This window comes from Canis lupus, chromosome 16, assembly GCF_048164855.1.
Source record: "Canis lupus baileyi chromosome 16, mCanLup2.hap1, whole genome shotgun sequence".
NCBI classification, from domain to species: Eukaryota; Metazoa; Chordata; class Mammalia; order Carnivora; family Canidae; genus Canis; species Canis lupus.
Genome location: NC_132853.1, coordinates 46,389,948 through 46,406,558, shown reverse-complemented (window position 1 = coordinate 46,406,558; position 16,611 = coordinate 46,389,948). Strand labels below are relative to the sequence as shown.

Below are 16,611 nucleotides of genomic sequence, written 5' to 3'. Positions count from 1 at the left end.
TGGCAGTATATAAAAAGTGCTGACAAGACAAAAGAAGTAGCTAGCAATTCTATCCAAAGAATTGGCATTTGAACCCCCTAAAGAATGAATAGTAATCTGCCAGTCAAAACAACAAAGAAGGGGGGATTCCAGTTTATATATTATGGCCAAGTAAGCTCCTATCAGACTAATCCTACCACGAATAGAAGCTCTGTACAAAATACAAAGTACAACTACCTGATGGCCTGGAGAATAAATAAAGACAGAGATAGTGGAAGGAGGGAGTACATACTTAGAAGAAGGAAAGGTGTCTTCTATTTTTATAGTTTTTATTCTTCTACATTTGGTGCCTGTGGGACATTTGGAATTGGGTAGATACCTGTGATCTTAGTGCTTGAAAAACCAGATGAAAGAATGGGCAACCACTAGCAAACTAAGATGGAGAGACACCTGGGAAATAAGTGAACAAGCAAGCAGAGGTAGGAAGCCCAGAATTCTTTGTCTAATCTTGGTCCATATTTCTGACTGATCTCTGAAACATGCATGGTTGGAGAATCTAAGCAGCCCAGGGTAAGACTAAAAGAACTGAACTTATATATGAACTTTTGTCACTTATAGAGGAGACAGAATTTAGAGGGTTTTTTAAAAATTTATTTTAATTTTTTTTGTAGGTAACCTACATTTACTGGTTTAGAAATATGTCTAATGGGATGCTTGGGTGGTTCAGTGGTTGAGCGACTGCCTTCAGCTCAGGGCATGATCCTGGAGTTCCGGGATCGAGTTCCACATTGGCCTCCCTGCGTGGAGCCTGCTTCTCCCTCTGCCTGCACTTCTGCCTCTCTCTCTGTGTGTCTCTCATGAATAAATAAATAAAATCTTAAAAAAAAATATGTCTAACATATTAAAGAAAAAATATAGTTGCAAAGCCATAACGATGTCAAGGATTTATGTTTGAATTCAACCAAGTTAACTGCCTGCTAAAAGCAAAAATTAAAATTAACCACTAGTACTGTTCAGAGGAAAATAACAGAATCCACACTCTCTACAATGTCTCATTTGTAAAGATGATAAGCGAAAATTACTTGACATATGAAGAAATAGGTAACATAACCTATTTATTCTTGAGAAAATAACCATTGACGACCACCTCAGGATGTGTTAGATGCTGGGCTTAGCAGATAGAAAATGTAGGGTAGCTATTATAGTTGCACTCAAGGACATTAAGAAAAATTAGTAATCAGTGAGAAACTGGGAAATCTCAACAGAAAAACAGTGAAAAACACAGCATTTGACATTTAAAATGTGGTCTAAATGGGATCCCTGGGTGGCGCAGCGGTTTGGCGCCTGCCTTTGGCCCAGGGCGCGATCCTGGAGACCCGGGATCGAATCCCACGTCGGGCTCCCGGTGCATGGAGCCTGCTTCTCCCTCTGCCTGTGTCTCTGCCTCTCTCTCTCTCTCAATCTCTGTGACTATCATAAATAAATAAAAATTAAAAAAAAAAAAAAAAATAAAATAAAATGTGGTCTAAATATAATAACAGAATGGAGGACAAGAAGATTCAGTGAACATGCAGATAAATCAATAGTAATCAGCCAATCTGAGGACAAAGAGAAAAATGTACTTTAAAAAAATGAGCTGTAGTGACTTGTAGGATAATCACATTGTATAAATTCTATTTGAGTCAGAAGTAAAGGGCAGAGAGTAATAGAGGCAAAAAATATTTTAATAAGGGAGATTGGGGTGATTCAAGAAGCTAAAATAAAGCAGGGTAAATGCAAAACAGAACAAAACAAAACAAAACAAATAACACTTGTTCCTATCTGTCTTTTGATTACAGCCATACTAGAGGTTGTATGATAATGATATCATTGTGGTTTTGAATTGCATTTTTTGGATTACTAATATTGAATGGCCTTTCATATGCTTATGGGCAACTGTATGTCTTCTTTGGAGAAACCTCTTTCCAGATTCTTCACCTGTTTTTAAATTACGTTCTTTTTTTTTTTTTGTTAAACTATTATTTGTAAGTGTGTTTATGTGTTCTTGATACAAGTACTTTTTCAGATAAATGACTGGAAAGTATTTTCTCCTATTTACTTTTGATTCCTTTTCACTTTTGATGATATCCTGGGAGCACATGTTTTTAAAATTTGCTGTTTATCTGTATTTTATTTTCTTGTTTATGCTTCTCGTGTTATATCTAAGAAAGCTTTGCTTAGCTCAAGGTCACCAAAATTTACTCCTGTGTTCTTCTAAGAGCTTCATATTTTTAGTCTTACATTTTGGTCTGTGGTTTATCTTGAGTTACTTTTTGTGTATTGTGTAAAGAAAGAATCCAACTTTATTCTTTTGGGTAAATGGATATCCGGTTGTCCCAGCACCATTTGTTGTACAGACTGTTCTTTTGCCATCGAATTGTCTTGGCACCCTTGCCAAAGACCCACTGATCATCGATGTAAGGGTTTATTTCTGGAATATTAATCCTATTCCATTGATTTATATGTCTTTTCTTATGCCAGTAGCACACTGTTTTGATTAATCTAGCTTTGTAATACAAGTTTTGAAATCAGGAAATGTGAGTTCTCCAACTTTGTTCTTCTTTTTCAAGATTGTTTTGCCAATTCTTTGTACCTTGCATTTCCATATGAATTGTAGGGCCCATTTGTCTATTTCTGCAAAATATCACCTGGGATTTTGACAGGGATTGTGTTGAATCTGTAGATCAAATGAGGATTATTGTCATCTTTCCAATATGGAGAGGAATACTAATTTCCAATTTATTGCACATTCTTTCTGACTCTTGAAGTATCAAATGTTTAGATGTTCACAGTGTTTACCATTTTTTTATAAGAATTTAGCAGAGTCCCTCAAGCCTTAGCAGTCATGTGAAGAAGAGGCCAAAGTTCCTTAATTTATCATGCATAGTGCAAGGTATTATTTTTAGAGCCTTTTAAGTCAATTGTATCTTCAGATTTTTGACTGACTGACTCTAATCACCTCGAGTACCAATCAGAAGCCTTGGACGTTGATGATATAGCTGCTCAGAAGTCTTGTTTTCCAGCCCAGCTGGAAAGGGAATGGAGACTCTTCTAGCTGTTTTTCAGATTTGTTTGAAGTTTTTTTGTTTTGTTTTGTTTTGTTTTTCTTGGAGTTTCCAGTGGAGATGCCATGCTGGCAGCAAATGAAGTATCCTGTAATGTGAAGCCTTATAAATATATGTTGGATCACTGCCATCATTATCAAAAGTGCTGGTACAGAAATGTGCAAAGGGAAGATTTTCAAATTAAGGTTGGCCTGTACATATAAATGTTAGCTTGTAAAGCTCAAGAAATACTAAATTGTAGTCTATTAGTCTCCTACGTTTTATTGCCTTTTTGGAATAATCATGTACTTCAGAACATCCTTTAATCTGAGCTGGCTTGTGGTTGTATAAGAATGCAACTTCTTTTTTCTTTATGCTTTATATTCTCAGATGAGGAAAATTTACAGCATTTTATAAATAAATCAGAACTAAAAAGCAAATTTTCTTCCCACCTTTTTATCTTCATGGAGGCCCTGCTTTAAGGCATTTGAGTGATGGCAGTTTTACTTGACCCCATAACTAGTTCCACTGGAAAAAATAATCTTCAAAGCCTTTTTTTTTTTTTTTTTTTTTTGCTTCTTACAGGACACAATTTGGAATCATGGTAAAAAGAATACTGTTCTTAGTGAGAGGTAGATCTTTCTCTTTTCAGATGCTGAAAGTTTTCACTTCTATTTCATTACTTTGATAGAAATTAAAATGCATCTCTTGTTAAAATGAATAACATCTCTTTAAACTAAGACAGATATTTTATTTATGTTGAGAAGCTTCCTAAATATTAGTGAAGTTCGATATGTTTGTCATGTTGATCTAGACAGAACAGTGATTTACATTGAGTGAGGCCTTTTTTGATATTTAGTTTTACTACTGGCAGGTGTGGTGGGACTGGAACCTAGTTGGAAGATTTCCTCTTCCCTATGCTTGCTATTTAATATACAACAATTTTTCTATTTGTAAATAGCAATAGAAATTATCAATTAAAAGTAATGTGCATTACTACATAGGTTTTATTTTAACTATTTTTAATATGATTTGTAATATATACCTGGTTATAGGTAAAGTTTATGACTTTGATTTATGTGGCCGTAAGTTAGTTATAAAGTAAATGACTAAATTTGAGAATAAAAATGAAATGATACAGAGAAAATATTTTCCCAATTGAATTTAAAGTCCTTACATGAACTAAATGGCTAATGTGAATATTTGGGCAAAAAATGCAAAAGCAACAGAATTTTAGCATTCATAGAACAGAATGGATATTTCAGATACTGGTCATATATTTTATAAAATGTGTTAGCAAAATTTTCTTTTGCTAAGTAATGGTGCATAATTTTTAAATTATATGATGAATAAGTTTTTAAAGTTTTCAAATAGTGTTTAATGTACTTTCTTTTGTTTAAGAAAGACTGACCAAGCAAAGTAGACCTTTGAAAAATTGTAATTTTTTTTTTAAAGATTTTATTTATTTATTTGACAGTGAAAGTGAGAGAGAGCACAAGCAGGGGAGCAGTGGAGGGAAAGGGAGAAGCAGGTTCCTCACTAAGCAGGGAGCCTGATGCATGGCTCAATCTCAGGACCCTGGGATCATGACCTGAGCTGAAGGCAGATGCTTAACCAACTGAGCCACCTAGGCACCCCGAAAAATTATAATCCTGATATAAAAATGGTCTTTTCAAGTACTTTTTAGAGGCCCTAAAAAATGAAAGAGTGACATAGGATGAATTAGTCACTGTAGTCCCGGGATAGCGTGGAGGTAGCTCTTATGCCTCCTAACCTTAATCCAACCACAGTAGCCTTTTCCTCTGAGCCTGGTCTCAAAATCCTTTTAACAGAGAGTTCTTGGCATCCCCATTCAGTCATTTGGGTCCATCACACCAGAAAAAATGTCCATTAAACATTTGTGACAAAATGTTTATGGCAAATATCCATCGCATTTGCCAACCTAGATCTAGGACATGGTACCCAGTATACCTTATATGACTTTATGTTCTCATTTGTTGTTTTAGTATTCAGATATTTGAATATTTAAACAAAATATTCAATGTTTGTATCAGGGAAACCCTAGTCAAGCCTTCCTGCTTCTTGGGCAAACTAATACAAGAGAATGAAAATGCACCAGACCAAATTAAAATTCCCTATTGCTGGGATGCCTGGGTGGCTCAATGGTTGAGTGTTTGCCTTTGGCTCAGGGCGTGATCCCAGGTCTGGTGATCGAGTCCCACCTCAGGCTCCCTGCAAGGAGCCTGCTTCTCTCTCTGCCTGTGTCCCTGCCTCTCTCTCTCTCTCATGAATAAATAAATAAATCTTTAAAAAATAAAATAAAATAAAATTCCCTATTGCCATCAGAGTGCTCAGTCTTTTGTGTGGTGATGTCTCTTGAATCAGTCTCATTATAATATCCAGTTATTAATCACCATCGTCTACTAGCTAATATTAACATTATAGGCAAAGAAACAAAACATTAAGGCCTTAGAATTTGGCATCCAGTTAACATTAAAGATATTTTAACAACATGGAAGAAAAATGGAGAACAGTAAGATACCCAGGTTCCTGTTGTGAATATTCAACTAAACTAAACCACTTAAAGAAAAGCTTTTTTAAAAGAGTTCCAGAAGCCTGCACCACATTGTTGTAAAATGCAGCAACCAGGAGCTACATCTGGTATGCAGCATGACCTAGAATGGCTTCGCTCTCGTGGAGGGCCTCACACATCCTTGGGGCAGAGTGTGAGACCCTTAGGTCATTAAAGTGGTGGCTCCACCTGTGAAACACACATGTAGAAATGGGTTTCAGTGGAAAAGCTGCTTTGTTCTGCACAGGGATATATTGCAGATAGAAGGATATGTGGTGGGTTTGAAGAGGTCAACACAAGTGGTATTTAATGAAAAATAAAGGAAAGATGGATTTGGAGTATGTTCTTCAAGCCTGTATGCAGAGAGCTACTTACTTCAGATACTATCCAAACATGGCGAGGGGGGACTCTAAACTATATATGCATTGCTACATTTCTTTACAAAGGGACAGGCGAATTCTACTGAAATGGAAACTAGGTGGCAATGTTTCTTATCAGTATTTTTGCATTAAAGCTTTGAGAAATTTTTCAGTGTTTTTGGAGAAAATTTGGTATTATATTTTATATCACATATATGTTCTCATTAAAAGGCCTAGAAACTATTAAGTATCTTAGAGGGGTTTTAAAACTCAGATCTGAGTAATTCCAAAACACTCATATTACTTTTTGCCCATCTCTTAGACAGTAGCATCATTGTTTGGGAAATGTCCCCCCTCTCCCCAACCCCATCATGATGTTTCCCTAAATTTGTTTCATGTGAGATAAATCACTCCATCTCCCAGCATTCTTTGGTATTACAGTTAATGAGATAATGTTTTATATCTGTGTAAACTTTTGGATTTCGGGAAAGTGAGCCCAGTTAATCTTACTTATGATGTCTCAGTCTGTTTGGGGGACTGTAACAAAATACCATCAACTGGGATGTTTTCTTATAGTTCTGGAGGCTGGGAAGGCCAGATTCAGGGTATCTGCAGGGTTGTGTTCTGATGAAGACCCTCTTCTTGGTTTATAGCTAGTGACTTCTCACTGTGTCCCCACATGGTAGAAGGGGCTTGGCCTCTCTCTGAAACCTGTTTTAGAAGAGCACTAGTGTCACTTCAGGGGGATACCTTCAGACCATAAAGTGTGGCATCTGGAAAATCAGAAAAGCAGCATGGCATAGGAGCCAACAGCATGAGCTCTAGGGTCAGGGTGCCAGGACTGGTCCTGGCTAGGTCTATTACTAAACATATTGTCTTGGAACTACTCTTTCCTGCTCTGTAAAACTAGGGACATAATAATACTCATGTAAGTTTGCTATGAGAGTAAAGGAGAGAAGATATATAATATAAAAATATTTGCACACTGCCCAGCACCTAGTCAGAACTCAATATTAGCCATTGCTAACTTTCATACATTTATAACCTAAAGCCTGGAATTTTTCCTTCTATCAGTATGCAAAGATTTCTCCTATTTTGTTGAACCCTTTTGACCATATATCTTGAGTTCAAGATGTAAAGAAATGAGATGGTTATCACTAGGCAAGTCTACTAGAGGGCAGTAGAAACATCTCAGGCCATCAGGTTGCTCTGTTGTGTCTGTCACCCTGCAAGTCAGCTGCTGCTAGACATGCTATATTAGAGATAATTCTAATGGTACATTGTTGTTTTGTTTCAATTGAGATATATTTCACATACTATAAAATTCATCCTTTTAAAGTATACATTTCAGCAGATTTTAGTATATTCACAAGGACGTGCAGCCATCCCTACTATCTAATTGCAGAACATTTTCTTCACCAGAAAAGACACTATACTGTGTATGCCTTAGCGGTCACTCCCCATTCCCTCTGTCCCCCCTCTCCCTCCCAGATCCTGGCAACCACTAATCTACTTCCTGTCTCTGAGCATTTATCTATTCAGGTATTTCACATAAATGGAATCATACAACATGCTGCCTCTCCTGTCTGGCTTCTTTCACTTAGCATATGTTTGACGCTCCCCCATGCTTTTGCATGTGTCAGAACTTCAGTGTTTTTTAAGGTTGAATAATATTCCATTGTACAACTGTACTATATCTTGTTTATCCATTCATCAGTTGATGCAAATAAATGGGTTTAAATGGTTTTGTTTTTAGGGAAATCTTTGAAAGTAGTTTGAAAGAAATCTTTGAAAGTAGTTATCAGAACACTTTGTCTCTTTTTCTGCAAAGTGTTTTATTGTCAACTTTTTAAAGGGAAGTTTTATAGAATTGGGATCAAAAAATTGAAATCTGAATGTTATTTTAGAGAGGGTTAAATATTGCTCTTTCATTCAAGCCGAGTTCTTTTATTTTACATTTCAACTGTGAAGCTTTTCTGGACTCTTCTAGGGAAAAAGAGGAACAGCTAACTCGTGTGACTGAAGTTCAGAGGTTGCAGGCCCAGCAGGCAGATGCTGCCCTGGAAGAGTTTAAGCGGCAGGTGGAACTGAACTCAGAGAAAGTCTATGCCGAAATGAAAGAGCAGGTGAGGAGGCCACTGTATCATCTTTTTTGAAAGTCACTCTCTCAGTAGGAAGGTACATTTCTGATCTTTATATGACAGAAACATATTTACTTTTAACAAAAGTTTTATCAAAATTAGCCATACAATTGGGTCAGAGATTCAGAATGAAAAAGGGATATTAGCCCTGGCAGAGGAAGATACCCACCTCCACTGGAGCCTGGAAAGAGGAGGTGGCCCCAAACAGGCAAGAAGGATGGCCTTGGTAGAAAGGGCTCCGCTGGTAGGCTCACCCTTCCCCCAGCAGAACATGTGAAGGGAGGAGGCCCAGAGCACATCTCTGGCATACCTGCTCTGTGCTACCCTGACCACCAAGTGGGCGCTGATCAGCAACTCCTTGGTGGTAGCTCGTGGAGGGTAAAAGGTGGACGCCCTCTAGGAGCTGGACAGACAACGAAATGAGTCCTCCTTCGTCCTTCAGGATTCCTTGATTCACCTTAAAGCAATGCCAGCATAGGCATTTTAAAGTCGTAGCTACAAACATAGTAATAGCAGGAGTGTGTGTCTTGCTATAGGAGCATGGATCGGCCTCTCGGTAAATTCCCATGAGCAGTTTCCACGAGCTAGGGCTCCAGTTACCCATGTCTATGCTTGTTCATGTTCCATAAGTAGTGTTTTGTTGGTCAGTTACAGCAAATTATTTGCAACTGGCATTTCAGGAGGACAGAGACTATCCCTTGTTCTGGTACAAGTCTAGTGCTATGCTTTTTAGTTTTGAGAGAAAATTAAAAATTTGAAAAGATAAAGAGAACAAACACCTAGGTGCCCTCCATGAGGAATCAACAATTGTTAACACCTGTTTATTTAAATAAAAACATTAGAGATGAAGCTTTAGTTCACTTTGCTCTGCATATCTAATCACAATACTCTCTCCTCTCCACTCAGGAGAAGACCACTATCATTAATTTAGTGTTATTATTTCAGTCTCTTTTATACTTTTGTATTATGGATAATGTTCATGTATCTTATATGCGTACATACGTTCTATATGTGTGTATTACATGCATATGTAATTTTTTTGTACATCTGTTTTTTTAAGTTTGGTGAGTACTACAGATTTATGTATGCCTTATTTGCTCTTTTATATTTAATTGTTTTGTTTTTCAACTGGCTGCTTCGAGTTTACTTGGTGCAAGGGTGCTCTTTTATGTTTAATTTTATATATCCATGCCCTATCCATGTTGATTTAGTGCAGTCCTTTTAACACTAATATATCATGTGACTATACCACATTTCATTTATCAGCTCCTCTATTCAAGGGCTTTTGGTTTATTTTTGAATTTTCTCAATTCTAAAAAATGTTGCAGTCTTATCTGTGATCTCTTTTGCAGCCAGAGTTATCTTCCTCAGGAGCCCCAAGCACACACTGGGGGGTAGAAACATCCCTGTGGAAGGTTTTATGACTGAGCCCTGTACTGTTTCTAGTTTGAAGCAGTCGTTTCTTATTGTTATTTTCTCGATTTGGATTTTCACTCCTGTTGAGTTGTTTGAATCTGGGTTTTGCGAGTAGGGTTCTGAGATCCCATTCTTCTACTCGCTGCCTAGGGCAAAAGCTGGAATCATGTGGAGTGTTTGTGCCAGAAGGTGCAGACCAGCCCCTGCTGCATGGATGTAAATCTTCTAGTTCCCTGCTAACTAGCATCAGGGCCCAGGCCCTAGAATGTGTATTTGGTCCAAATATGCAATGGAGCTGCATAGGAAACTCTGATCTCTTTAACACTAAAGGAATACAGAAAATATTGAAGGAGGAGGCCCCTGGCAAGAAGTGTTTAGCCTCAAGAAGTCTAAAAATGAGGCATTTGAAAGTGTTAATACTGACAGTACAACTTCTGAGAGAAGCTGAGACCATGAGAGCTACGTTTGGCTCAATGAATGCACCACTTGGGGCTGATGGTGTAATACTAGCAGATCACAGCACTCATGGGTAAGGAAGGATTAAAAAACAAGCAAACAACATGGAACTGGTGAGAACTTTCTGTAGAGCAAGAAAAAGACATTGTATTCAGCAGTCAGAATAAAAGCATACTTCTGAAGATAATCTAGAGTAGAATTTAGGACAAAAATCAGATAAGCGGTTTCTTTATAAGAAGACATGATCTATGTAAAAGAGGTCACACATCTTAAGTAAAAGTAATATAATGAAACCTGGATACATTTTGGAAAAAGAATTGAATCTCAAAAATAAAAATGAAAATCCCACAAGTTTCTAAGCAGGATGAAACTGGCAAAGAAATTAGAAAAATAATGGACTAATGTTTCAGAGTTTTGAAGAACAAAGTTTGTGACCTGATTTTATACAATATCAAAGAGTTTTTCACTTGTAAAATCAATGGAAAAACGCATTCTTAGAGCTCTTATAATGAATATTGCTTTTTTTTTTCCTGGAAAAAAAATTGTATGAATACATCAACCAATCCAGAGATGAAGCAAAAGACATCCCACACATCCTTAAACCATCATATTTAAGGATGACTAGGAGACAATGGAATCCAATGAAGTAGAAACAAATTTAACAAATTGTTACAAATCCGATTATAAGAAAGAATGCCAAGATTTGTTGATTTTTAAAAAAGAAGGTATATAAAGTAGAAAATACAAATTTAGTAACAACAATTTAAATCTAAATCTCTTGAGTACATTAACGAAGATCAAGGAGATGTGAGTAGTGAGTGGATGAGAGGAGCAGTATGCTAAAACTCTTGGCCATGGAAAGGGGAGACTCAAAGTTCTTAAAATTAGGGAAATGTGGGTTAAAATAGTTTTGGAATGTATAAACATAGGCATTAATAAAATCAACAAGATGTTACATCCTCATAAAAATCTTGAGAAGAGGGCAGCCCGGGTGGCTCAGCGGTTTAGCGTCGCCTTCAGCCCAGGGCCTGATCCTGGAGACCCGGGATTGAGTCCCACATCAGGCTCCCTGCATGGAGCCTGCTTCTCCCTCTGCCTGTGTCTCTGCCTCTCTCTCTCTCTCTCTCTGCGTCTCATGAATAAATAAATAAAATTTTAAAAAAATCTTGAGAAGATGAAGCAAAACTTGAGAGGAGCTATTGCCAAAGGAACAGAAGCAGAAACAGAACGAAATGTCCAAAATAAGACAGAGTATATAACTGTAGTAATAAATATTAACAGGTTAATTTTTTTAGTAAAAAAAAGAAGATATTGATTAGTTGACTAAAATCCATGTGTATGCTATTTATAAAAGATGTGACTAGTTTACAGAAAATTATATTAGAAAATGATGCAAATATATCTCTTTTATTTAGAAAAAAAGATATAATACCATCATATAAATTAGCATCAATACAAGTTAATAAAGTTAATAATAAATATATCCATATATGAATGGATATATTTTTCATGCTAAAAGCAAGAATACTTAAATATGAAAAAATGTTAGGAATACTTGGAGAAATTGACATAGTCATGGGTGCTTTGAAATATTTTTTTCTCTATCTTTGACAGATCAGGGGGCAAAAACCCAAACAAACAAATAGGAAGTCTAAGTAACAGCTTATAAAACACTTATATTTCTACTTTGTACCCTTCAAATGTGACAAATTTAATTCCTACTCCCTTGGAAGAGTTATAAAACTCAGTAGACCATAAAGAAACACTCAATATGTTTCTAACACTTGACATGACAGAGAGCACATATTTTTTACCGCAGTGCAATAAAACCAGAAATTAAATTTCAATTAAAATCACAACATTCCACTTCACCAAAATTAAAAACTTTTGCTCTTAGAAAGACACCATTAAAAAAACAACAAAAAGAAGTAAGGCAAGCCAGAGAATGGAAGAAGAGATTCACAAATATTTCCTAGAACTTGTATCTAAAATATAAAAGAAATCTTACAACTCAATAATAAAAAGACAACCCAGTTAAAAATAGGCAAAATTTTGGACACCTTACAGAAAAAAGATATACAAATGACTAATAAGCACATGAAAGATGTTCAATACTATCAATCATCAGGGAAATTAAAATCAAATGAAATGCCACTATATATGCTTACTAGATTAAAATTATAAGATTGGTTGATAATGCGGAGTGTTGGTGAAGATGCAGTCACATGGAGCTGTTGCATACTGCCGGTGGGAAAAGTGCCAATTTCTTAAAAAGTTAAGCATTCAGTGACCATTTGTCAGTCATTCCATCCTATGTGCTTAACCAAGAGAAATGAAGACATACCCAGACAAAGACTTGTACACAAATGCTGACAGCAGTTTTATTCACAATAGCCCCAAACTTGAACAACCCAAGTGTTTCTCAGAAGTTGAAAGAACAACAACAACAACAACAAAAAAAACAAAAACAAAAGAAGTTGAATTTAAGCACCCGACTCTTGATTTCAGCTCAGGTCATGGTCTCAGGGTCATGAGATTGAGCCCTGTGTCAGGCTCTGCGCTGAGTGTGGAGCCTGGTTAAGATTCTCTCTCTCCTTAAGCCCCTCTCCCCACTCATGTGTGCTTGCTCTCTCTCGCTCTCTCTCTCTCTTTAAAATAAGTAAATAAAATCTTTTTTAAAAAAAGTTGAAAGAACAGTTAGATGCAGTATATACAATGGAATACTACTCAGTAGTATAAAGGAATGAACTACTGATTCCCATAACAACATGGATGAGTCTCAAAATCCTGATGAATTTTGTACTGGTATAGTCTCTAAGGTTAGAATTGTCTAGATGATCTTAAGTTTTTTGTTTTAGCAGATTGTCAACCCAGTTTGTTTCAGAGTGAAAGTCCTGTCTCATCTTCTGTGGGTGGGTTCCAGTTTCAGTTAAGTTCCAAACCCTTTGCTGTGCTGTGTTGGGTTTGTTTGGATTGTGCCAGTCAAGAGTGAGTCTGAGACGTGGGTGGTATTTAACTCACTCCACCCAGTAATCATAGAGGCACTTGTGGGACATTCCCCCAGAGAGACGATATGCTTGGATGCAAAACAATTCTCAATAGTTTTAAAAAGGATTAAAGTCATGCAAAATGTGTTCTTTGACCCCAATGAAAATAAATTAGAAATAAACAACAATATGAAATCTGGGAAGTCCCCACATATTTGGAAATTAAACAACATGCTTATAAATAACTCATGGGTCAGAGAAGATATTACAAGGAAAATTAGGAAATATTCTGAACTGAATTAAAACAAAAACACAGAATATCAAAATTTATGGAATGCAGCTAAAGCAGTACTTAGAGAAAAGTTTATAGCTTTAAACATCTATATCCCACAAGAAAATTCTCAAATCAGTACTGTAAACTATATCTTAAGAAACCAGAAAAAGAAAAGCAAGCTTCTGCCCAAGTAAGCAGAGAGAAAGGAGATAGTAAATATTTTTATATTTCTACAGAAAGCAAAGAGGTAGAAAACAAAAAAATGGAGAAAATTAATGAAGCCAAAAGTTGGTTCTTTGAAAAGATCAACCAAATTGACAAATCTTTAGCAGGACTGATGGGGGGAAAATGAGAAGAAACAAATTAACAAGGTGAGAACTAAAAGAGGAGAGGACACCGTTACTGATCCTACAGAAAATGAAAGAATTATAAAGGTGGCATTTTACAAACTTATGCCAACAAATTACAAAACTCAGATGAAATGGACAAATTCATAGAAATATGCAAATTACTAAAACTATCTCAAGAAGAGATAGAAAATCTGTATTGTCATATTATATTTAACTGACAATTAAAAATCTTTTCACAAAGAAAAACCAAGCACCAGATGGCTTCACTGGTGGTTTCCATCAAATAGTAAAGAAAATTTTAGTTTTTTGAAAACTCTTTCAGGAAATCGAGGAGGAAGGAACACTTTCCAGTTCATTCATAAGGCCAGTAGTACCCTATTATCAAAGCCAAAGACACTAGCAGTGGCGCAGCGGTTTAGCACCACCTGCAGCCCGGGGTGTGATCCTGGAGGCCTGGGATCGAGTCCCACGTCAGGCTCCCTGCATGGAGCCTGCTTCTCCCTCTCCCTGTGTCTCTGCCTCTCTCTCTCTCTCTCTCTCTCTGAATAAATAAATAAAACTTAAAAAAAAAAAAAGCCAAAGACACTAGAAGAAAACTATAAAATACGACCTGTCATGAATGTAGACACAGAAATTCTTAATGATATTTTAGAAAATGGAATCTAGAAACATATAAAAATGATTATACATCACAACCAAATGGAATTTATTCCAGGAACCGCAAGTGGTTTTAACATTTGAAAATCAATTAATGTCATGCAACATATTAATAAAGGACAAAACAACATGATCATCTCACTAGAGGCAGAAAAAGCATTTTAAAAAGTTCAATATCATGCATGATTTAAAAAGAATTCTTGGCAAATTAAGACTAGAAGCAAACTTAACCTAATAGGACATCTATGAAAACTCTATGGCTACTATACTTAATGCTGAAAGGCCTAACACTTTTCCTCTAAGAACAAAGAAACCATATCTGCTTTTGCCACCTCTGTTCAGTATTGTATTGGAGATTCTAGCCAGTGCATTAAGGCAAAACAAAGAAAAGGAGTGGGGTGGGGGGAGAGAAAGAGAGAAAAAGAAAGGGAAAGGGAAGGAGGAAGAAGGAAGGAAGGAAGTGGAAGAAAGAATGAACATATAAATTGGAAAGGAAGAAGTACACATATTTTCAGATGACTCAATCATCCTGTATGGTTAAAATCCATACAAGAAATACAAGAACTAATAAATGATTGAAGCAAGTTTTCAGAATATGAGATCAATATATGAAATTTAGCCATACTTCTGTTATAGCAATGAAATATCTACAAATGAAATTAAAACAATCCATAATAATAGTAATACTTTAAAACTGATAAATTTTGTTTTTGTTTTTTTTTAAGATGAAGTGGTCTAAGAGCTGTATGGCAGAACTGAAAGCCCTGGAGATAATGTCATCTCAGCAACCATTTAATTAAGAACCCTACCTAGCCACAAAGTGAGACTGCTAATGGTCAGGGATGAACAATAGTATATGTGGAACTGATTCTGGAAGTACCCTTAATTGTTCTACCCTCATATGTCTGACTGTTCTGTGCTTTGTCATGGTCTGTTTTCTATTTTACATCACCAATCCTGCCAGACGCATTTGACTCCCCTACTTGTGAATGTTGAGTTCAAGTGTTCCTGTCTTGTAGGTATCACATCTCTTACTTAGACTGGTTAAATGATCCCATGAAGCATCCTACTGGGTGCATGCCCCTGGGATTCCTTTCTTCCTACACGTAGGAAGTGCTTTGTCTTTGTGAGTAGTCCTCATCACATCTGATCTGCCCAGCGGTGCTCGATTTAGTCTTCTTGAAAAATGGCAGTGATGGCAACTGATGAACAGGAAATTCTTTTGAAGGTCTTCTGTTGAAGAAATAGTCTCCAACGGTTTCCATCATAAATGGTTTTGCCAAGTGCAATTGAATTTCTGAAATAGAGAAAGCACCTTTGATGTGAGTATAATAATAAGAACATCATTTCTGATGGAATCCTTATAGCTGGGCTCATTCACAAATCAAATGGTTTTACCTGGCAGATTTTAACAAATGTTAAGTAAAATATATATGTCGAAACATGATAAATTAGAAGTCTTCTATTATAGATTATGAATCAGTTAAAAAGTGTGCATCTGATATAGCTCAAATTCTTTAAAAAAATCAGCAGATTCCTTATTTGGAGAATCATAATGTTTTCAGATTTTTCTGTAGTGTATATTTTTAAGTCCTCCTTTTCTGTTGTTGTCTTGAACTGCTCTTTTCTCTTCTTACTAAAATCTTTTGTGCAAAAGCCAGCAGAGCTTAGGGCATCTTTTTCCATTTGGAAACTGCTACAGATAGCAGACAATAAGATTTTGAATTAAAAAAAGTAAAGCTTTGAGTTTGTTTTTGAAAGCGAATTGCTATTTCAAAAATGAGGCCCATGAGAGAAAATGGAACAGAGAAAGTTTAAAAAAAAATTGCTTCACACTGTTCCTTTCTCTTTGAAGAACTTTTTATCTCATTTAAGATTGCTTCAATAACCTAATTTTTCCTCCAGTGGTGAAATCTATTATAAATGCTAGCTGCCAGCAATTAGTTATATAAAATATACATATTTTAATTGTGAAAATGTACTACTGTGATAGAATTTTCCACATATATATGTATATAATCATATTTTTAAAAGAATGAGTGTTCTATATTTACCTATTCTCTGTGAAACAAATAAATGACTGAAAAAGACAGCCATGTTTTTTGAAGTACTGGCAGGAATCCTAAATGAAACTTTTTAATCTTATAAATTGACTGCATGAATGTCAGCTAGCTAGGTCCTCCTGGGGCCTCCACTAGCCACTTGACTTCTAGTTAATTTTTCTCCCCTTGAAAATACATCCTCGTTAAATGGTATTTGCTGCTAAATATCTGACTTTAAATTTAATTCCTTTTTTTTTTTTTTCACAGTCATCAGCTACATGATATTAGCTTTGGA

The 16,611-nt window shown here is 36.1% G+C and overlaps 1 protein-coding gene across 10 annotated transcripts in view; it reads left to right on the top strand.

Annotated features, from left to right (window-relative positions):
• The window catches only part of CEP112 (centrosomal protein 112), a 400,571-nt gene that overhangs the window by 148,885 nt on the left and 235,075 nt on the right, over positions 1-16,611 (top strand). For all 10 annotated transcript variants that reach the window (XR_012009149.1, XR_012009150.1, XM_072781073.1 and 7 more), the window contains one exon: positions 7,984-8,119. Coding sequence is in view for 8 of the 10 variants with exons in the window: in XM_072781073.1 (XP_072637174.1) it covers positions 7,984-8,119 (136 nt within the window). In the remaining 2 variants the exon portion in view is untranslated. The remainder of the gene's footprint in view (positions 1-7,983; positions 8,120-16,611) is intronic.